We start from the raw sequence: 22672 nt of genomic DNA, 5'->3' as shown, positions 1-22672 counted from the left end.
ATGTTTATCCTTTCCTCATATTCATCTGTATCTCCTCCCTCCCATGAGCCAGATTCCCGCGGTAAGATCTTCCCAATCCCAAAAGTGGTGACGAATCATGCTCATCTATCTATCGTATGGACTAATCAATGTCGGTCGGGCGGTCGGGCGGTCGGTCATATCAGAATCAAGGGTTATCAATCGCCCCCCCACCATGCATCCGGATCGTTGGGTCAACGACTCACAACCTTCCATCTTGAGGGCTAAATTTCGTGCATATATATATATATATTTTGGCCACATGGTGGTTTTCGGGATGCCTCGCTTGATCACTGTGTATGGGTGTCACATCATACGCCATGGCATGCCGTGAAACAAAAGGATGTTGAGTGAGGCTGGCTGTTCTGCATGGTACGGTTGTTGAATGTCTCCAACTCTCCAAATAAAGAAAAAAGTGTCAATAACAACCCTGATCTCTTATCCATCACCAAGGTTGACTCTGTTTGAAGAGTACACAGAATCTGGCAAGCTAGCCATGAGCTATAGTAATAATACGAGGAACCACAATCCACATTCGAAACGGCTGGTCGTCCTTCCTTTTCAAGCTGACCGAGAGCGGTGTGAATGATCAGGCCGTGTACAGATTTTCCAGACTTTCAATGCATGGTCCTAGGTTTAGGATTGGGGTTGTCAGCACGAAAGGACTGATGAAATAGAAAAGGTTGGTCAGCATTCAATTCTCCAATGATGATCGAGGAGAATGATGTAGTAGATAGATTTTACCTAATTCTTACCTTGCTATCGTTTTCCTCTGGGTGCATCATCGTTTTTGCGTCGACGTAGATATACAAGGGATGTACGGAGAACACTAGACCTTCTTACTATTGTGTAACCCACGGCTTCTGTCTCTGTCTCTGTTTATCTCTCTCTCTCGCGCTCTCTCTCTCTCTCTCTCTCTCTCTCATCGCTTACTCTTCAAAAACTCCAATGCGCTGCCTGCACGAGACATGAGACCTCCACACCTCCTACACCGATGATCGTTAAACCCCGACGAAACAACACGAATCCCCAGACCAGACCAGACCAGACCGACAAATGAAAGATTCCCCACGATACACGTTAGATATACATGGTACCAATCACCCATCCATTCATGGGAATGTGAAAAAGAAGGTTTTGAAGATGCATCGGGAAAAATGCTTAATTCATCACCGGATCCAGGGCGGGTGTCAAAACCGGAACCGATTGATCGTACCGACTCGCTCGAGTTATCCATCAACCTCCACTCGAGTACATTAGTTTGACTGCAGTTGTTGTACTGCAAGTTGGAACATGTAAGGTTCATTTGTTGACGTTTCCGCATGACCTGGATCAGGTACAGGCAGGTACAAAGAGAGGCACAATCTGTCTGTCCTAGGTTCCTAATAAGGTGATCACGTATTGAATGTCAATCCAGAGAACCCCTTGAATAGACGGCGGGGAAGGAATGTATGATGCCTAACTTGTAGATTTATTATCAGATGTGACTTTCTTCCCTCACTGGCTTACTGGCTCACTGGCTCACTGGCTCACGACCGACTCTCGTTTGGCGGCCGTTGATCATGTAACCAATCAATATCGACGATGTGGAGAGGGAAGGGCTTTGTTTGGGTTGGCGTAAGGTAAGGTAAGGTCTTGGAGAACCTCTCAGGTCTGGACGAGCTCTAAACAACGAATGCTTCATTTCATATCGTATCAATTGATGGAGAAGAAGAAGAATTGGGGAGGGAGGAGAAGATGGTCAAAATTCAAGGAGGATGTTTTAATATATATACCTAACTTATACAAAGTACCACCACCTAGCTAGATAGATCTCTGAGTCGGTAATTATTGATATAAATTCAATGAAAATGTAAATTTGAGACAAATACTTGTAAATTCATGTCTCTATTTCATTCCTTCTTTCCTCTCTTCCCTCTCTTCCCTCTCTTACCTACCTGATACTTCCTCTATCCTCTCTCATAAATACATACACAAAGAGAGTAATTATTGATATAAATCCAACGAAAATGTGATTTTTAAATAAATACGTGTGAATTCATGTCTTTTTGATTTATTTCCATCCTCTCTCATAAATTCATACTCCGTTACACACATAGAGAGTAATCACCAAGTATTAAATCGACATTTCAAAATCCAATGAACGCGTAAAATTCATTGGACGCGCAAAAACGTGAAAGAAAATAAGGTTGCCCAGTCCAGCCCAGCCCAGTCCAATACCATAACTTTGCTATCTTGGCTGTGAGACTGTGAGTATTGCTAGGTACTGTACAACCTTATGAGACATCTACCCTACCACTGCTGCTACTACTACTACTACCACTACTACTATTATTATTCTCCTCCTCCTCCAACTTCCAATTGATCATTCTCTGTCTTGGTCTTTGTACTGAATTCACTGGATTTGATGTTGATTTCATTCGCAAACACAAGACCCTTTCAACTTCAATATCCTCCATCCTCTTTGAAGACGTAGGCAATCTTTGGGTACCTTTCTTATCTGCAACTCCAGAGGATGATTAAAGTTTCTATCGTGCTGAAATTCAAAACCACAACCCCAGTACCAGTACCAGTACCAGTGCCAGTGCCAGCACCAGCAATCCTACTTTACACCCTTTCCAAGACCTTTCAAACACTTCAATCAGATCATTCTTCTTTATCCATCTAATTTCACCTTTTCCCCATACTCTGCAAACAAAAGGATCGCGAATTGAACGACGAAAGAACACCGGTCATCCCTCGCACAAACACTCACTCCAAAACCTTGATTATCGACCTCGAGAAACGCCGGCACAATGAAAGCTACACCTTTGATCATCAACTGGCATGACCAGAATTCTCCCATATATAGTTGCGATTGGGAAAAGGCTGGGAAAGGAAGATTGGCGACTGCCGGAGGAGATGGAAATGTTAGGGTATGCTCAATCGATCCGGGTTGGAAATGTGAGAGAAATACTGATTGGAATACAGTTATGGAAGATAGAATCCGAAGGAGAAGACCGCAAGATTGACTATCTAGCTACTCTACAAAAGCATACACAAGCAGTTAATGTAGTAAGATGGGCTCCGAAAGGTATGAAGGCATAGTGTACACACATCCAGGTGGAATGAAATGAGGCTAATCAATCTTGTAGGGGAATTACTAGCATCTGCTGGAGACGACGGAAATGTGCTCCTTTGGGTCCCTAGCGAAGCTTCAAATATTACGCCTGCATTCGGAGGAGATGGATTTGAAGAAAAGGAAACCTGGCGAACCAAACATATGTGTAGATCGTCGGGTGCTGAGATATACGATTTGGCTTGGTCCCCAGATTCCGTGTACTTCATAATTGGCAGTATGGATAATGTTGCGAGGATATACAATGCTCAAACTGGTATGCGATCCATACTTTTGTCATTCCATGGAAACTAATCAATTTTATCCAGGTCAACTAATTAGACAAATCGCTGAACATCAACATTACGTTCAAGGTGTTGCTTGGGATCCATTGAATGAATATATCGCGACACAATCATCCGATCGATCCGTACACATCTATACCTTGAGAACGAAAGACGGACAATTCAGTCTCGACAATAGGGAAGAACCAAAAAGGATTGGACATAATTTGAAGATGGATTTACCTGGTAGACGAATTTCCTCTAACAGTCCAGCACCACCCGAGCTTGGATTCCGTTCACAATTTCCACCAGAAACCCCAAATACAATAGGTTCACCAGGACCATCATGTCCAGGTACACCAACTTCGATGGCTTTACCAATGAATCCTCCTAGTGTTATTAGCCACAGTAGAAGATCTTCATTTGGTGCTTCTTCTCCAGCAATGTCTATGCGAAGATCAGCCTCTCCTGCCCCTTCAATGCCATTACCCGCTGTTATGCCTATGGAGGCATCACCAAAACCATATTCGATGATTGGACTTGGAGTCAAAAATGCCCATATCTACGCCAATGAAACCCTCAAGTCATTTTTCCGAAGACTCGCATTCACACCTGATGGTAGTCTTCTGTTTACGCCAGCCGGACAATACCAAACCCAACATAAGGGATCAGAAGAGGGTGCAAAGATGATGTATGAAGTGATTAATACAGTCTACATCTATACAAGAGGCGGAATCAACAAGCCTCCTGTTGCACATTTACCGGGACACAAGAAACCTTCTGTGGCTGTCAAATGCTCTCCGGTTTACTATACAACAAGAAAAGCTCCTCCGCCAATTACAAAATATATCACAATCGATACATCATCTGCTGATGACACAATGGCAGCATTGCCAGAGCCAGCAATGGTTCCCAAATCGCCATCGAATGCTTCAATGGAGCCACCTCCACTTGTATCACAAAGTAGTGATTCCTCGAGACCTAGTTCTTCATCTAAACCAAAATCTTTGGAGGTTGAAACGAACGTAACATCTCAAGGTCCAACAATGGCATTTTCTTTACCTTATCGGATGGTTTATGCTGTTGCCACAGAGGATTCAGTTTTATTGTATGACACACAACAACAAACCCCGCTTTGCATTGTGAGCAATTTACATTGTGCAACTTTTACAGATTTATCATGGTAAGCTTATTCTAACCTATAGATTTTGATCCATACTGATTATTTTAGGTCAATTGATGGAACTACATTATTGATGACATCTTCGGATGGTTTCTGTTCAACATTAACTTTTGCTCCTGGTGAACTTGGACAAATTTATGATGAAGAAATACCCACTGCAAAACGTTCATTCATTGGTGGTTCAGCAGTCTCGTCAACCCAAAATACTCCCATGGCAACACCAACAGCTGGGATTGCACCTCCATCACCATTTCCAATTTCCAATAATCATCATCGAACATCTTCAAATCCTATGGTTGCGCCATCGCCTCCACCAGCTCCTATCACCACTTTCAGACCTTCTTCACCCACTCGGTCAAATTCTACATCTTCAGTTGCAACACAATCATCTCATGTAACATCAGCCATGGGGACAATTATCAGTAATCCAACTCCATTATCAAGTAGTGTTCCAGGTATTGCAGCAGCAAATACCACTTCAGGGGTTCCCATGACAACACCACCACAAACTCCCAGAAGTACTACAGGTTCGGTGGTGGGTGTTAAACGTCCGGGAGATGTAAGTGAGAGTGAGAAGGAAGATACAGGAGCTGGACCTGAAAAGAAAAAGAGAAGAATTGCTCCTACTCAAGTTTTGTCAACGAATTCTGCGACCGGCAAATAATGGTCTGGATGTTCAGAGAAATTTTATTTTTTCTGTTGATTTAAGACTCGATTAGGTCTTGTGGAATTTGATTTTCTTCGGTGTTCAAAGGCTTAGGTGTGTGTGGTTAGGTGTTTAATGACCTAAGGAGTTACATTGGAAGGAAAGGAAAGGAAATATATGATGCCCTGGTACCTTTTACATGGGATGAATTAGGATGGAGTTTTTAGTGGGCATGAATGAATACAATGATTTCTATTTCTATTCCGACTTTATGTACTATTTTTGTCATTCTTTGGCTGGAATCTATTTGGGGGCTCTTTTGATTTATGAGAAGATGTGAATGATTGGTGGTGTTGATGGAATAAGAGAGGAAAGGGGGTAAGGAGTGAGAGTGAGTTTAATGTTTTTTTTTTTGTGGTGGTGATGGAAATGGGGAAAAAGAAAAAGGAAAAAGAAAAAAAGGAAAGAGGAGGGGGTGAGAGATATATTTGTTGATTGGAAAGGGGGTAGAGTGGAAGAGTAGAGGAAGTAGGATTGGGGATGTATGGTGGAAGAGGAGAAATGGGGCAGGGAGATGGGTAGAGTGTGTTGAGTGTATTGAGTGTATTGAAAGAAATGGAAGAAATAGGGAATTTGAGGAAGGGAGATGGGGAGAAGGGGAGGTGGATGGGGAGATGAAGGGTTTGGTATGATAAGAATTGAATTTAGGGGGAGGGAGAGGGGGGGGTGGGTGTATGTATGTGTATATTAATAAATGAATATATAAATCAATGGATTATATTAAAGATATTTATATATATATATATATGTGTGTGTGTGTGTGTGTGTGTGTGTGTGTGTGTGTGTGTGTGTGTGTGTGTGTATAATTTTATTTACTAGGCCCTCAGGGAATTGGAAGTCGGGAGTTGGAAGTTGTGGGGATATATATTTGAAGAAGGCAAAGAAGAAAGATAGAGAGGGGAATTGGAGTTGGAGAAGGAAGAGGGTAGGGTAGGAAGGAGGGAGATGCTTTCCTATACTTCTGCTTTTCTCTGCTGCTGCTTTTTGCAATTATAAAGGGCGGGGGAAAAGTGTGGTAGAGGTTTGCCGTGCTGCGTTTTTCTAAGGGGGGGAGAGATACTTGATTGGAATATTTATGTATATATAGAGTGAGATGAGGTGAGATGAGTATGGTAGGTGGATAGGTGGATAGATGGGTAAATGAATAGATGGATGAACGGATAGATAGGGGGGCTTGGTGGGATTATTAGGTATTTCTTATGAAGTTGGGAAGTTGGGAAATGCTTGGTCTGGATGAGAGGTTGAGAGGTTGGATGAAAGTTTTAATGAGAATTTGGATGGTTCTTGGGTTGGTAGGAAGGTAGTGTAATGAGGTGATGAGGTAGTAAGTTGATATAGGTATCTACCTACCTCTTTCTTTCTTTCTTTCTTTCTGGAAGATTTGCTGAGTGAGTGGTATATTTACTCAGTATGTTTAGACTCTGGAGAATGCGAATTGTGTTTTAGGTGAGGGAAGAGTATTTGATAGGTTGTTAGGGAGGGGGAGGAAGGAAGAAGGAACTGAGTCTTGCCTGCCTGCCTTTTTGGGAGTCGATGTAGAAGTTGAGTTTGGGAATTTTGGGAATGGATTTTTCTCTCTTCTTCTTTTTCTCTCTTCTTCTTTTTCTTCTTTTTCTTCTTCATCTTCTTCATCATCTTCATCATACTCATCATACTCATCTTCTCTTTTGTTGGTTGTGCACCCAAGACGAAAGAGAGTCGATTTTGTAATTTTTGTTTTCTTTGGCCTTCACGACTCCGACTCACTTGGGTGCTGAGATTGAGGGTCTGATTACTTACTGGTTTGTTGCTTGCTAGATTTTACTTTGGAACTTGCTTGATTGGTGTCTGTTTACCTCTCGTGCATACCTGCCACCTACCTACCTACCTACGTTTTGCGAGTCCTCAATTCTCATACATATAAACAACCAGCCAGCCAGGCACACCAATACCATCCCGCCACACAAAGAACCACAACCACAACCATGTACCCCCTCTCCATCTTCTCTCTCCTCCTCTCCTATGATCTCCTCACCCTCACCCTCGCATCTCCAACACCCCTCCCCCCCCTCTTCCTCCCTCACCTCCCTCCTCGACACTCTCATAAACATAACCATCACCGCCTCAACACTCAATTCCGCTCCTCCCGCTGCTCTCACAACAACCACCCATTCTGCAGCATGCACAGATGTGAATCAGGGAGCGCTGGTATGCTGTCCGAGTATTCTGGATGGTGATCAACCGGTTGTGGTGGCGGCGGCGAGGATGTTTGGGTTTGTGTTGAATGGGAATAGTGTTAATGGGATGGGGTGTGAGTTTCTTGATTTTTGGGGGTTGTATATGTGTGTATGCTAATGTGGGAATTTATAGGTAGGAATATAAATGATGGTGCGTATTGTCCGGTGTTGGAACATAGACTTTGTTGTCAGGTTACAGATTTGGTATGTTTCTTTTGTTTTTTGGGTTTTCCTCCCTATCAACTCTGCTGCTGGATCGATGGATTTGTGTTGTGGGTTTGTTGAGATGAGAAAGTTGGTTGGGGTGTGAGATGAGATGAAAGTACTGATGATTGTATCTCGTAGATGGTTTTACCACTTGTTAGTTTGGCAATGTGGTGTCATAGTACAGAGGAGCTCTGAATTGGCGAAGATGTCTTAATGTGCGAATGGGGATGGATGAAATAAGTGATGGGGATGAAGCGGGATCGATTGACAGATCGTGGTGGGATGACATGAGACGGGAAAGAGAGAAGAATTTTGATGAACGATTGCTTGAGCAAATGATTTGCAAGTGGCATATTGCCAAGAATTTTGCTACTTTTGCTTCGGATACACAGACACGAACATCTTATGGGGCTTAGATTTTGGAAGACCATCGAAATCATTGCTGAAGACTTGCTACGATCTATTTATGATGGATTGTCAAATAACGGAGATATTAATCGTGTTAGTTCAACTTAAAGCGCAATTCTCTCAATGGCTTGATCCTACCTCATTGGCTTCATTGCGACTACTACGCGCAGTGCCTCCGCCAGTGGGTGTACGGACTAATGGAACACTATAAACATTGATTTGACAATATCTTTTGAAGTCTCGGGTCGATTTTTGTCAGAGAATTGTTACAATGATTCATCAAAGGTTGAACAATCAAAAGATCAAGAGATCTATCAAGAAATTGAAGAATGAATATGTTACAAATTTTGGAAGTCGAGAAGGGGCCTGTCAATCCATATACCTACAGGTTGCACAGCGAAAAGAGACATATGAAGCGGAAAAGGCAGAGCAAAAACAGAAGATCGTTGAAAATGAAAAGGAAGTGAAAATAATGGAGGGTATTCAGGCAGAAGGAATTGGGAAGCAAGCCATACAAACAGTCTGCACAATGGGATAGAAAATATTCGGCAAAATACTGTTCATTGATTCATAAAAAGGGTATATGTGTGCGCATGGGTATACAAACAAACCTCGAACTTCATTCCCAACAATCCCCTAAGCCCCCTCAACCACCCACTCGAAATCCTCTACAATCTTCTCACTCATCTCCTCGGAAATCTGCCGCGTCATCGCAAGATGCATGCCGTATTCCCGCTGTGCCAAGAGAATTCTGCCCTGTGTTCCTTGGTGCGTGGATGTGTTGAGGGTTTTGTAGAGGCCGAGGGCGGGGTAGGAGACGAGTCCGAAGACGCCTGGTGGGGGTGGGGGTTAGCGAGTTTGCTTTGGGGAGGTGGGAGACTCTGGATGCGATAGAAAGAGGGGGAGGATATTCATCATGTGCATCAAATAAAATATAATGATAAGAATAATTAAAAACGTACCACTAGCAGGTTTGGTGAGAAACCCCACCGTGCCTTTTCCAAGACCCTTCAGAAATCCCTTTCCGCCTTCTTGCATGGCGCCTTGGATGGGTTGTGTAAAGATTCCTGTGAAGCCGTCTGCGATTCCATAGCCGAAATTCTTTATGATTGATATACATCGTTAGCTTGTTGTATCCTCCTCATGTGTCTGCGTATCCCATCCCAAAGAAAAAAAGAAGGAAAAAAAAAGGAACAAACAAACCTTAGCTCCCTTGATACCTCCACTCTTCCAGTCCCTCACCTGTCCATACTCCCTCGGTTTCTCCCCATATAGCGCTGGTAATGCATGAAAGCCATCCGCAACCGCGAGTGGTAAATCGATGGCTGTCTTACTCATCGCGATGCCGACTTTTCCGAACCCTTTTCCGACCGCGATGGAGCTCGCTTGTAGAGCGCTGCGCGATGAGGCGGTGTCGGTGTCGGTTTCGATGCCTTTGCCAGTTTCGCTTTGCTTCTTACGGAGTGGTCGTGCTAGAGCGCGAATATATTCGGTGCGGTAGTCGAGTCCGATGTTGGTTATGGCGCGGGTGATGTCAAGGGCGCTGTCGAAGGCGGCGGAGGTGGTGGCAGTCCAGGGGTCCCAGCGACGGTTGGTGATGGTTATGGGGTGGGGTTTGTATCTTTGTCGCGGGACATTGAGTAAGTATGGAGGTTGGATGGATGGACAAATAAATAAATAGATAGATGAATACATATCTAGAGGAGGTGAACTTACAAGGAAAGATCACTGGCGTTTATTTTTTTCTTCTCGACGAGAATGGCAGCAGCTTGGTGAGATAAGTTGAGATGTTTTTTACCCTTTTTCCAATACCATGTTGCGGGTTGTTGAGTTAAGAGCGCACAGCTAAGGGCTTTGATGGGGAGATTACGATGGAATGAATTGACGGCTTCTTTCACGCCATTTTCGTGTTGGATTCTTGAAGCAAGGGTTTGTGCTGCCGTTACTACATCGGGGGAGAGGAGGAATTTGATGGCATCGGAGAGAGTGGTGACGTTAAGAGATTTTTGCTCTATAGGTGCGGGACCAGCACCGGCTGCTGCGACCATGTTTCCCCAGAATGGCTGGCTATTGAAAGTTAGTGGAGGAGTTTATGCATGATAATTCTCGACATACTCGCCGAAAAATGGTACGATCGCTGTAGGACGACCATTGAGTAATCCACATGCTGTTGTTCCTGCTCCACCATGGTGGATGACAGCCGAAACGTGCTTAAATAGCCATTCTATCAATATTAGTTAATGCTAAAATCATCATATTAATGCATCTCTCACCATGAGGACAATCATCAATAAACAGAATATTCTCATTCTCAACCTCCTGTCCAAGTTTGCTCCAACCCTTCGATACAATTGCTCTGATACCACAATTTTGCACTGCAGCCATAATCGTCGCGGTCATGGCTTTAGGGTCTTCCATTACGATGCTTCCAAATCCTATATAAATGGGTTTTGGGCCTGCTTCCAGAAATCCTAAAATCCTCGCGTCGGGATCATATGATGGGGGCGGACGAAAGAAAAATCCACAAACATCTAAAAGCTTTATCAGTACTAGAATTTGGAAGAAACTGAATCTACAAACCTATATGTGGTAGCCAATCTTGTGGTTTCGGTACAAGTGCTGGCGACCAACAGTATGTAAATGGGATATCGAGAGAAGCTACTAAATGAGGACCAGCCATCACAGGGACCGGTTCAAGATCAAGGGACTTCTTTCTCCAGTGGTTAATTACGTCTCCAAGTCTATAATCAAATTATTAGAGATTTTCAGATCAAGAATATATAATGGAAACACACCCTTGCCAAGTCATCGTGTCAACCAATCCATAAGAAAGAAAATTCGCTGTTTTAGGATCTGTTTCGGTAGATTGGATATTTGCAAGTGGATGAGGGAATGATCTTGTAGCCGACCACGGCATAGTAAACATAAGATGAACTGGAATACCCAATGCCTGAGCACAATGTATGTGAGCAAAACTCGGTGGATTGGCAATAATTGCTTCTGCGATAAATGGTTCTCCAGTCTTAGAATCAGGTTCGACACAGGATCGCCAACATCCTTCGAGAACGGCGGATATCATTTTTCTTTTCTTGGATATTTCTCCACTGGCCAGGGTACTTATTTTTGGAAAGATTCCGGGGTTTCTGACCATGTACTAGATGGGATGGCCGTAAGTATGTATGTTAGGAGATGCGAATAAAGTACACTTACTGCCATTAATTCCGTTGGATCGCCACCAATTGCATAGAATTCTATTCCGGCATCTCGTACGAATCTTTCAAATACATCGTGAGTAGCAATACGCACCCTATGCCCTGCGAGTTGAAGTTCATTGCCCAAGGCTATGAAGGGTTGAACATCACCTGGGGGAGCTGATCAGTAACGTAGTTCAACTGATTTTTCTCGACATTGAGAAAGTGGGAATGTATATACCTCGACTTCCAACTACCTGAATGACTACATTAAGTCTTGGATACGATTTCACGGGCTCTGATTTTACTTGCGGTATATTCTCGGGTGAATAGATTGGAGGCAGTGGTGAGGTATTACCCAAAAATGCCATACTAATTCGTCCATTGTCTAGTGGTGTCAGTAAAATTCCTTGATTAGACCGTCAATAGAATTCATCACCTTGGACTGAAGTAGAGACACCAGACTCTTCATTACCGAACGCGTACAATTCTTCGTAGGGAGGAGGAGCATCCCAATTGATACTTGCACTCCTCCTCGGCTGTTGTTCAGGAACGCCCATGGTATCTGGGAATCAAGATAGGGAATGTATGATGTGGTATTAGGAAAAAGGATGAACTGGAAGGAGAATGTGATGAGAATGTGATGAGGGATATTTGTAAAACTTTCCACTGATCTAAGCAAACGATACTTGACTAGACTATGACTATCGAAAGAGTACCTACCTGAGTATATAGAGGCAGTGCATCAATACCGAATTGAGCGTGTTTGGTCCCAGCAAAGGATGCCAATGCCATCTCTACCCTTTTTCTGCATGTTCATGCTGTGTGCTGTGGATTTAATGTTCTAGATTGGATGTTAGGATGTTAGGATGAAACTGGCTGAAGCTTTTTCTATACGCGTATTTCGCACTCGCATTGAGATCTCGGACGTCGGACTCGGACTCGAACTTGTTCATGCGCTTCCTCCCACGTGATTGAAAGATCCAACAGAAATATTTCGATGTCTCGTATCAATCACAACTTCATTGCCTGAGTCCTCTGCTAATCATCGGAGAACGACAAACATTCTCATATGATCCTGATACGGAAGATAGAGAGAGATGCCATATAATGGAACATCTCATTATGTAGCTGAACCCAAGGTCTAGAACATCTGTTAGATTCCTGCAGGACAGTTTCCAGAAGACATGGTCAACTACTATAGCTCTCACCAACTTCAGCCCTACAGGTATAGATATCTTCCGGACTTTGTGAACCAAACACCCACACATGCCGGTGAATATTTCAGATGCCGCAATCAGGGCCTGATGCATATTCAAGACCATTGAAGAAGGGGGCATCGGGCAACAGCTGTCCAGTTGATTCTTGGTAAGATCTTACCTTGAGCATCAGAGAATGCTGATGGTAACTCCATTGAGGACATAAAATCAATATATTCACAAATTATCTCACCAAGCATCGCCGTTTCACACTGTACCTTATATACTACACTTCTCCTCCTCCCACCACCAAGCTCTCCTCGGACTCTGTCGCATTTCATCTCGCATCTCGTATCCTCGCATCTCGCATTATGAACGAAACGGCATTCGCCGGTACAATTGGGGAATAAAAAGTGGATTCTTCATCTCTTCTTCGCATTTTGCTTTCAATACGGACCCTTTAGGAAAGCTCCTGAACTTTACTCGAAGCACGTTCCAAGTTTCAATCTCGTCTTATTATTCCGCGTATTCATCATATTTTCATGATGCTGATTCGTCTATCGTACTTCACCCCTCTCCATCTTCAAAGATTGTCTGCCGATAATTTCATAAATTTAATGCTCGCTGGATTTTGGATAGTTAACTCAGCCTAGATGTACCCAGTGGTGCTCTATTTTGGGATTCAACGGCCGTGTTCTTGGATCTTCTCAAGGGTCTCCACCGGGTATCGATTTAAGTAAGAATGAGTGTGATATGGAGAACATCATTTGCATGCGCCTCAATGGACAGCGCGAATACGATTTACGATGGCCGCAATATGCAAAAAAAAACCTTCCAATTGCTGTAGCAATGGCCATTGAAAAGATCTAGTGCTACTTTTGAGCGTTTACCATTTGAGTACATATTATGAGTGTGCACCCTCTACAAACATCAATCTTCATCTTCTTCAACACTATCTTTATCTGCAAATACATTCATTACTTCTTTTGCCTTTTCATTTGCAATCTTACGATCTTACAATCCTGAGCGAGTGTTTGTTTTGTCGTTTATCTTCTTATTTCTATTCACGATACACTCATTGGTGCTTTACTGATTTAGTCTAATCGATCAATCAACTTCGTTAAATCTTCAAAATGGTGTATGTCCTTTATGCCTATAAACCTAGCCCGACCATTGCACTGGTTGCCGCTGCATTATTTGGAGCGAGTGCAATTTATCATCTCATTACAATGTTTCGAAAGAAAACCTACTTTTACACAGCCATGGTAGTTGGAGGTTTCAGTAAGTCTCCAATAAGCTTCTGCTACTTCCTAACGAGCCGATTCTAACCTATTAACTCAGTGATGACTGCCGGTTATGCCTTTCGATATCTCTCAGCAAAGAATACTTCATCTGTAATGCTCTATTCTTGCCAATCGCTCTTCATTATCCTTCCGCCTTCTCTCTACGCAGCAACCATTTACATGATATACGGCAGGATCGTCTTATTTGTCAATGCACCGTCTGCATCTGTTATCTCTCCTAAAAACGTCACTAAAATATTCGTTGGTGGAGATGTTGTTTCTTTTCTTATGCAATCTGGCGGGGGTGGTATGATGTCAACGGCCAGCATGACTTCAATTGGCGAAAAAGTCATCGTTGGCGGACTTCTCGTACAACTTCTTTTCTTCAGTATCTTCCTCGTCATCGCCATTACTTTCGAACGTCGCATGCGCTCACATCCAAGAGCTTTCGATACCCCAGCTAGTGGGAAAAAACATTGGCATAAATTGCTCATGCTCTTATTCGCAGCCGCGGTCTTGATCATTGTCAGATGTGTATACAGAGTCATTGAGTTCTCACAAGGGTCGACAGGGACACTGATGAGTCATGAGTATTATATGTATTTCATGGATACAGCACAGATGTTGATTGTGCAATGTATGTTTCACTTTGTACATGCAGGAGATGTTTTTGAATATGGGGTGGATCCAAAGAAAGCGGCGTTGATGGGTGATAACAACTATATTGGATTGAACGAGGTATAGGGAAGGAAAAGGTTGTAGGAAAATTTAGGTGGATAAAGGATTTCATTTGTTAGTCAGGCTGAATTGGGGACTGGAATATTTCTTCTTCATGGTCAGGTATAACCTAAGGATGGGGGGAAGGGCGCGCTCGAGTTTCTTTTGTTGGATACAGTACTGAAAGATCGATCAGCTGAGCTCGTCTTTCATGGAGTTATTGGTGATTCAATCATTGTACATGAGCAGTATAGGGATAGCCTACGGAACATAGGAGGATAAAAACTCATTAGTTATTTTGATCAATGTTATACCATACCTACTTTCTGTTTAAGCGCAACATTCATCCACGATTAAGTATACTATTCACTCGCGATCTCGAGTTTGTCAATCACTCTGCAAGTGCGGAACATGCTGTTTATCACGTGTATGCCATCGCTTATCTCCTTTGTCAGGCTATTCATCCTTCCATTTTCCCATCTATTCTTCCGACAAGTGTCGTGTCAAGATTTCCTAGCTCATCAATCTATAACATAATTGCTTCCCGCTAAGATCTTGACATATACCCCCATCAAGCTCTCTTCAGACAATCAACCAATTACTGATCAACTAGGCGCCTTCATTTACTGTTAGCGTGGTAACATTATATATCAAGACGGAATTATTGTTATCTCAGCCGAATCTTTGTTCACATGGCAGGAAATAAATGAAATTATATTAGAGTGATTTTTTTTTACACCAGATTATGTGCGTGGCATGGAGGTGTTTCGTCGATTCTCAACTACTGGGTATTTTCATTGGTACGGTCAAGAAATCTAGGGTTGGCGATGCTGCTCTCATTGCTGAAAGTCGTTTGATATCTACATCTCTATGGTTGGAAACCTGGAGCGCCAAGAAAGTCCATGAGAATTCTGCGGGCAGCAATTTGGTATACACGGTGATGGCCAGGTTTATCCAGGAGTTTCGGGCAGTGATGAAGCCCATATACAAAACCACGTGGCTGAGAACCATCTTCTAATACATATAAATCACATATCTGCCTTTCTCATTCTGCCGAAAGTTGTGTCCAGAATCAGTCTACACACGGTAAACTTTCAATAAATCGATTCAATCATGAAGTTACAACTTATTATACCCTTTTCATTTCTTCTATCGTACGTCTCTGCACATACGATATTCATGAAATTGCAATCAGGTGGCACACTTTACAGTTTGTCTCTTCTCTTCTCTTTGGCAAATATCTCACTCACAGCAAACAGATACCAGCTATGCCATCCGAACCCCAACATACGATGGAGTAAGTCTCAATTCCACACCAGACAATCATCCCTAACATCTCCAGCCCATAAACGACGTAACAACTGAATATGTCGCCTGCAATGGTGGGGCCAATCCTACCACACCCTCCTCAAATATCATAAATGTCGTTGCTGGCAGCACCGTAAACGCCATCTGGCGTCACACTCTAGACAGTACTCCTGCAAACGACGCAACATATGTTCTCGACCCATCTCATCTCGGTCCCGTCATGGCCTACATGAAAAAAGTAACCGACGCAACCACCGACGTTGGCTACGGAACCGGCTGGTTCAAAATCTCCGAGCAAGGACTCAACGTAGCTACACAAAAATGGGCAACCACAGATCTTATAAACAACGCAGGTGTACAGCCTATCACGATACCAAGTTGTATAGCCAACGGACAATATCTCCTACGAGCAGAATTGATAGCGCTCCACTCAGCAGGAGGAAGTCAAGGCGCACAATTATACATGGAATGCGCACAAATCAACGTCTCAGGCGGAACCGGAACCGCAACTCCAAGCACCGTATCCTTCCCAGGCGCATACGGACAGAGCGATCCCGGAATCCTGATTAACATCTATCAAACGCTCACCACGTATACGATTCCAGGTCCTACGCCATTTGTGTGTGGTGCTGCGCAGAGCACTGCGAAGAGTTCGTCTACTTCTGCTTCTGCTTCGACTGCGAAACCAACAACGTCGTCGACGCTGAGTACGAGCACGGTTACGAAGACGAGTAGTGGTGCGGTGGCGACGGGAACAGGGATTGCGGCGATTTATGCGCAGTGTGGGGGGCAGGGGTGGACGGGTGCGACGGCTTGTGCGAGTGGGAGCAAGTGTGTAGTTGGGAGTGTTTATTATAGTAAGTTTTCCTTTTCTTTTTGTTATGGGGAGCGGAGAGCTAGGTTAGGGATGAGAAGACTAATTTTCTGTTAGGTCAATGTTTGCCGTCGTGATGAGAAATGTAGGGAGAGATGGCGGTTGGATGTAGTAGCGATGGAGATATTGTTTTGTTGTGGGATAGCAGGGAGGAGATAGATTTGGTACTTTGTGATGGAAGAATGGAAATCGAACCAATCACTTGCACTATATTTGTTTTTTCGGTTGATACTGTACTCTCCATGCATCTAAAATATAGTGATTACGACTTTGACATGCAACCAAACCACCTGATCACCTCAATTTCTGATTCCATTCCACATCCTCAATCACAAACCCCATCATCCATACCCCTTCATTTCATTCTATAGATACAAACTCACACTCAACCTTGCAAATACCACAATCCCCACCCTCCGGCAAAAATACCCCGCATTCCGGTACTTCTTCATCATGTGTAGCACCCCATACCCTTGGCATTCTTGGCACTCCTATTAAATGCTTACTCTAATTTGGAGTATCGGGCTGGGAGTCCGTAAGGATTTATTATTCTGTTCACATTCAGTTTCTTTGAACTTGCGTAATTATACTACTCGTATGAACATCACACATCGATCGTATTATTGCTTGGTTGATTTGGAGTATTGCTTGCTTGTGAGGTTGTGTTTGTTTTCTTCTTTGTATCTACTAGGACCTTATGGTAAATACTTCTACTGCTAACCTTTTCTTTTCCTGAGGAGTACTGTTTGCTAATATTGCCCTCTTGAGTATTCGATCAGAGTTGGATTGTATGAATGGGGAAGGAGAAGAAAAGGCGCGGTATAGAGAATGACATTTGTAGACAGGATATGGAGAAGTTGAGGAGAAAAAACCCACAGGAAGTATTGCTCTCAAATTTGTTAATGCAGGAAGGAAATCTGGCCAAGGGCCAGATGAGATTGGTGTTTGACTACTTCAAAACTTTTGTTGTCACTCATCCTCCTATTCTTCTCTTGTACTTTCTACATGCATCACCTCCTTTAAGCCAGACATTAAATGGCTTTAAATGGCAACTCAACACCTATGTCATGCCATCTCTTCATCGGTTCTCCCTACCCCGGTGGTCAATCCCCTCCCCCAACTTTCCTCCCTCCTTTAAACCCCATCTGCGGAGTAAAAGCGATCACTGCACATTCAACCGAATCAGGAAAGTGGGGTAGAGTCTAGACAGCAGATACTAATATCTCATCAGTTTGGACCGAGAAGAACATTACCTATTTCGGACTATGTGCAATGTAAGATCCAAGTGATTTCTCAAATGTTTCATGTGTAAAGCTCAATGCATGTAAAATGAGACGTATATTCTCTTCTTGCAAAAATAAAAGCGCTGGCCAACAGGAGCGTCTAAAAATATGTATAATATAGTATGTACAAGAAATAAGTTCCTCTCCTCCTGCCTTTCTATCTTTTTTCTTTTGATTCTTTCTTCCTGTTTCACCGACTCCATATAGTGAAACCGTTTAAACTATGTACACAATTAGACTTCACACTCATCATCTCCTTCATCAGCCGAAGTTGGAGCAGCAACAGCAGCACTGGAAAGAGAGGTCTCAATACCAGCAGCCGAGCTAGCAGCTGTACTGGTTGATGTTGCTACAGAGGCAGAAGCGATAGTGGATCCCTGAACAACTGGCGCCGAAGGAGTAGCTACATGGTGAGATTTTGTGCTTGATTTTGCTGATGTAGATACAGCCGCAATGGAGGAGGTGCTGGATGGTGCTTGCGCAGATGAAGCGGAGGTAGTAATAGCAACGGCGGATGAGCTAGTGGATGGAATGATTGCCGCGGAAGTAGAAGCGATTTTGCTTGCACTTGAAGATGCTGAAGAAACAGCTGCTACTTTAACTGATGCAGAGGTGGCTGTACCGAGATCGATTTGGAGACCAAGGGTTGCGTTCATGACCGCGTTTCCATAGAAAAATTCGGTACTTTCTTTTTGTTAGTATAATATCATTTATCTCTGATCCAGATGTAATAAAGTAGCTGTGAAACAGGTATCCGAAAAAGAATGAAAAGGGAAAACTCACCCAGCATTTCCAACGTTAACGTAAGTACTCTCAGTAAAGAGACCTTGTCCCACAAGTGCAACAAACCACTCTCTCAAATCACCCTCGAAAGTTCCCTCAAACTGTGTTTTTGGCAACATACTGCTCACCGTAATACCCGTATCGTCATTGACACCCTGATACAAATCCCAGCTTGTACCAAATAAATTGTCAATGGTAGCTACGCTTCCAGCAGCCCATCCAATGGGCAATTGACCACCTTGGTATTGGAGCCAGAGCATGAGTTCCTGGGAGGAGCTCGATGTAGAGTCACCTTTAACATCGTTGGTCATGAAATCGTAGCAGACGTTTCCTTTGAAGGCGGTTGTGTTGGAGCGTGTCCAGGTGTAGGTTGTAGGAATGGAGGCGATGCCTGTGAGAGGGGTTTCCAAATTTTGGGTCAGACCAACGAAAGAATATCCTTTGGGAACGTTGTTTCTAGATTTTCATGTCAACATGAAACACCACAATTAGAAATATCGTTTTAACTACATACGTGCTCTCAACATAAGTGATATCCGTCTCACTGTTCCACTTCACCTCAGCAGTCCCATCACTCCCTGTAATCATACTATCATAATATGTACACTGACTTCCCACGATCTGATTTGCATTGTACAACATGTTATACACAATCCATGGCGAATTGTTCAAAATGAGATAATCATAATCGCCGCAAAGATCGGTCGATGCTTGAGTGGCTCGGGTACTGAAATGAGGGCGAGCCAAAACGCTGGCGGCAGACGTGAGAGCTACCAGAGCTGCGGTATTGCGAATTTGGGCGATCATTTTGTAATTTGACAGTGGATTTGATGGGCTGAATGGGTAGGGAGGAGATCGAAGAATGGAAATAAATGAGCGTGGATAGTAAGTGAGTGAGTTTGAACTTTCAAAGTTCGATCTAAAGAATGGCAGGAAAAAGAACTTCCAGAGTGAGTGAGCAAAACGAGTGGACGACAAATTAGTGAATTCCGAGGTCTTTAAAGCGACCAAGAAAATGGCAAAGAACTCTTGCCCACTCACTCAAGGAGCTAAGTACCGTTCAAATCTCCTTGTAATATACTTCCTTGTAGTTGACCCTGCTTCGACTCACCAGCATTCCATCACGGCCAAGATCCATCCATGCAAGCCTTACCTACCCACCGGCGAGATCTTCAGAATGGCCTATTCACACCAACAATTTAAAGACCAGACCATTCGATAAGATCAAATCATATATCTAAAGCATCGGTTATCCCATCTTTCATCTTGTTTACCAATGATGAAGTGCAGCTTTCTTATGGTTAAGAGATTAAACAATTCTACGTAAATCAGCATCGTATATGTGAAACACACTAGACGAATTTAAATAGATGAAGCATCATAATCACGTGCATACTCGAAACCTCCCGCCGACTCCACTTTACTCCGCCTTGAATTATTGATGTTTAATTGGCGATCAGGAGATCCCGCCCATCGTTCCACTCTCACTCTGCCGACTCGCGGCGGATGAAAAATCCGAACACCAACCCCGTAAAAATGAGGGGAATTCTAGAGATGAATGTGTTTGAAAATCATTTTTGAAATCATTAAAAATTATTTTGAATCCTATGTGAAACTATACTAACATACTAAAGAGACTGTGATACGAACACGCCAGACTAAGCACGTGCGTGCTTCTAACAATCTTGACGGTCATTTCACAACTCTAATTCAATCATACCCCTAATTAACCATATATAATCTAATTCCTCCTTATGTCCAATCTTCTTCTCCTCTATAAAAAGCCATTTCTCATAACCAACCCCTAAAAAAAGCAATTTGTATTCTCATCTATATTTTCGATCTGGCACGAATCTGCAGTCTTTCGTGCCCCCTTTTAATTATCATCTAATCCAGGACAATTCTCGGATGTTATCTCGGTAAGACCGGTATATGGTTTTGGATCTGTCCAGATGGTATCGTATCTACATAATATTAGTTATGATTCCCGTGAAAAAAAATAATGTCTCATCCCTCCCTCAACCAAATCATCTGACTCGGAAAAGAAAAAAGAAAAAAAAGAGAAACTCACGCATGTTTCTTCCATTTGGGCGCATTCTCATCACCCAAAGCCTTAACAATGTCGGTCAGCGCACCGTGTTGCCAGCTAATCAATATGTTTCCTTCCCCTTTATATTGATTGACGATATTGGCTACACAATCTGCATCATTTCTGTCGCATGAAATATCAACTGTGATATTTAGATCTGTGGCTAGGGGTTGCACAGTATCGAGTGGACGCGTGCGTTCTCCATCTGATGTACACGTGTTAGATTTCTGAGAATTTTGAGATGAGAGATCGGATTACGAGGAGACAATTGTGAGAAAGAGAGTTATACAGATGACATTCCCATCGATATAAAATGCTACCGGAGTATCTCAAAGAAAGCAAATGTGTCATGATGAAGAAAGTGAAATGAAAAGGGAAAAAATACTACTCATAGGTGTCATAGCCATTATATACTTGATGTCATAATTACTTTCATTACCAAAGACATTGCGAAGACATTGTGCTCTCTGGAGACCGAGGGCACTGAGGCCGTTGCCGCCATCTGAAGGCTTCTCTCCATGACGAATTAGGTAGACTGTTTGGGAAGAGACGGAGATGGGAAGGGCGAGGAGGGTCAGAAGAGAGGTGACGAAAAGCTGGGGGCGATGCATTTTTGAGTGGATTAGGGGTTGAATGTTCGGTAAAGGACTTGTTAGAATATCAGGTATGGGTTGTAGAAAGGAGGAGAAACGGGAAGAATAAGTATGAGTGAATATATATACCTTTTTCTATTCTTCCCTGTACATCAGATGCACATCAATGGCATATGACACTCTCAATAAAATTTAGTATATTGATGTACTAGTGTAACTTACATCTGAGGTGGTGATGAACTAAACTTCGCGTGTCGCTGTCAAGTGATGATCGCCAAGCAATGAGGTTACACAAAGGTGAAACATACGTCAACAAAAAAACGAGAACATCAAGAAGCTTGAATCAAAGGATTGAACGATCCATATCTGAAAAAAATGACGTTTCAATTTGTGCTAGACATGTAGATTTATACTTCAATGAGCCAAAAGCAAATGGTACCTAGTACCACCGAGAAATCACAGGACAGAAGTATCTGCCGTAGATACGGTAGTACCACGTGAATGTAAAGTTCCAATGCCCATCATCAATTCACAGGATTATAAATACAATGTCACAAATTCTTACTCGCAAACCTTCCATGATTCTCTCCCCAGAGCGGGAAATCACGCGCCCTTCCGCTTCTCCCAAAAACCGCAAAACTCAATATGAAAACCATCACCTGTGTTCCTCCATCCAACGCATCACTAAGCAAATATTTCCACTTGAAAAATCACTGGCGCGATATTTACACAGAATACACTGTGCGAAAACCCAAGGGCGAGATAGGAAGTGATGGAAGAATTCACGCCGACAAAAAGCCAAACCATACACCAGAGAATGATAGAAAGGTTTATGTAATTGAAAAGCTCAATTCAAGTTCTCTTGTACAGGATACAGAAAGTAACTGATATTATGAATCCGAGGAAGTAAATGATTGTTACCCATTGGGAGCGAGCCCCAATGGAACCATGTCGCCAGCGATGGACCATGCTAGGACTAGCGTGTTGTATTGCTGGACGTTTTGTCCAGACCAAATATTAGATCTTTCAATAGAAGTGAAGATGTCGAATCGATTTGGAACAATAGTTTTTGTTATGATGTAGTTGAAGATTGCATCGATGACCTCGCCGAGCATTTGAACTGTGAACGTTGCTTTGGGGGATAGATGGACTAGTTGAGCTATTTTAAGACCACGTGCTACCCATTGGCCTTTTTGAACGCCGTTGAAGCCGAACACGGTGAAATACATGTTT

The 22672-nt window shown here is 43.0% G+C and overlaps 8 protein-coding genes across 8 annotated transcripts; 4 read left to right on the top strand and 4 right to left on the bottom strand.

Annotated features, from left to right (window-relative positions):
* Positions 1-2813: 2813 nt before the first annotated feature.
* Positions 2814-5246, top strand: Bfra_007517 (putative chromatin assembly factor 1 subunit b protein; the record flags this gene model as incomplete). The annotated part of the gene is made up of 5 exons (XM_037337889.1): positions 2814-2933; positions 2989-3091; positions 3153-3392; positions 3445-4582; positions 4631-5246. The coding sequence occupies 5 exons, from the start codon at positions 2814-2816 to the stop codon at positions 5244-5246; spliced, it is 2217 nt and encodes a 738-aa protein (XP_037187269.1).
* A 2043-nt stretch (positions 5247-7289) lies between these two features.
* Positions 7290-7814, top strand: Bfra_007516 (uncharacterized protein; the record flags this gene model as incomplete). Its single annotated transcript, XM_037337888.1, has 2 exons — positions 7290-7613; positions 7704-7814. 2 exons carry the CDS (start codon positions 7290-7292, stop codon positions 7812-7814), a joined length of 435 nt encoding a protein of 144 aa, XP_037187268.1.
* Positions 7815-8755: 941 nt separating this feature from the next.
* Positions 8756-11870, bottom strand: Bfra_007515 (putative sterol glucosyltransferase protein; the record flags this gene model as incomplete). Its single annotated transcript, XM_037337887.1, has 11 exons — positions 8756-8952; positions 9082-9220; positions 9323-9740; positions 9836-10186; positions 10235-10343; positions 10393-10650; positions 10700-10860; positions 10915-11273; positions 11330-11481; positions 11552-11698; positions 11750-11870. The coding sequence occupies 11 exons, from the start codon at positions 11868-11870 to the stop codon at positions 8756-8758; spliced, it is 2412 nt and encodes an 803-aa protein (XP_037187267.1).
* A 1772-nt stretch (positions 11871-13642) lies between these two features.
* Bfra_007514 (putative rta1 domain protein) lies at positions 13643-14536 on the top strand (the record flags this gene model as incomplete). Its single annotated transcript, XM_037337886.1, has 2 exons — positions 13643-13790; positions 13851-14536. 2 exons carry the CDS (start codon positions 13643-13645, stop codon positions 14534-14536), a joined length of 834 nt encoding a protein of 277 aa, XP_037187266.1.
* A 1086-nt stretch (positions 14537-15622) lies between these two features.
* On the top strand, positions 15623-16768 carry Bfra_007513 (putative glycoside hydrolase family 61 protein; the record flags this gene model as incomplete). The annotated part of the gene is made up of 4 exons (XM_037337885.1): positions 15623-15719; positions 15769-15806; positions 15852-16674; positions 16749-16768. The coding sequence occupies 4 exons, from the start codon at positions 15623-15625 to the stop codon at positions 16766-16768; spliced, it is 978 nt and encodes a 325-aa protein (XP_037187265.1).
* Positions 16769-18207: 1439 nt separating this feature from the next.
* Positions 18208-19564, bottom strand: Bfra_007512 (putative family 12 glycoside hydrolase protein; the record flags this gene model as incomplete). Its single annotated transcript, XM_037337884.1, has 3 exons — positions 18208-18658; positions 18758-19213; positions 19272-19564. The coding sequence occupies 3 exons, from the start codon at positions 19562-19564 to the stop codon at positions 18208-18210; spliced, it is 1200 nt and encodes a 399-aa protein (XP_037187264.1).
* A 1069-nt stretch (positions 19565-20633) lies between these two features.
* Bfra_007511 (putative phosphoglycerate mutase family protein) lies at positions 20634-21457 on the bottom strand (the record flags this gene model as incomplete). Its single annotated transcript, XM_037337883.1, has 3 exons — positions 20634-20721; positions 20829-21051; positions 21232-21457. The coding sequence occupies 3 exons, from the start codon at positions 21455-21457 to the stop codon at positions 20634-20636; spliced, it is 537 nt and encodes a 178-aa protein (XP_037187263.1).
* A 533-nt stretch (positions 21458-21990) lies between these two features.
* Positions 21991-22668, bottom strand: Bfra_007510 (putative opt oligopeptide transporter protein; the record flags this gene model as incomplete). The annotated part of the gene is made up of 2 exons (XM_037337882.1): positions 21991-22123; positions 22361-22668. The coding sequence occupies 2 exons, from the start codon at positions 22666-22668 to the stop codon at positions 21991-21993; spliced, it is 441 nt and encodes a 146-aa protein (XP_037187262.1).
* Positions 22669-22672: the final 4 nt, after the last annotated feature.

This window comes from Botrytis fragariae, assembly GCF_013461495.1.
Source record: "Botrytis fragariae strain BVB16 chromosome Unknown tig00000795, whole genome shotgun sequence".
Lineage (NCBI taxonomy): Eukaryota > Fungi > Ascomycota > Leotiomycetes > Helotiales > Sclerotiniaceae > Botrytis > Botrytis fragariae.
This window is presented reverse-complemented; position numbering and strand designations above follow the sequence as displayed.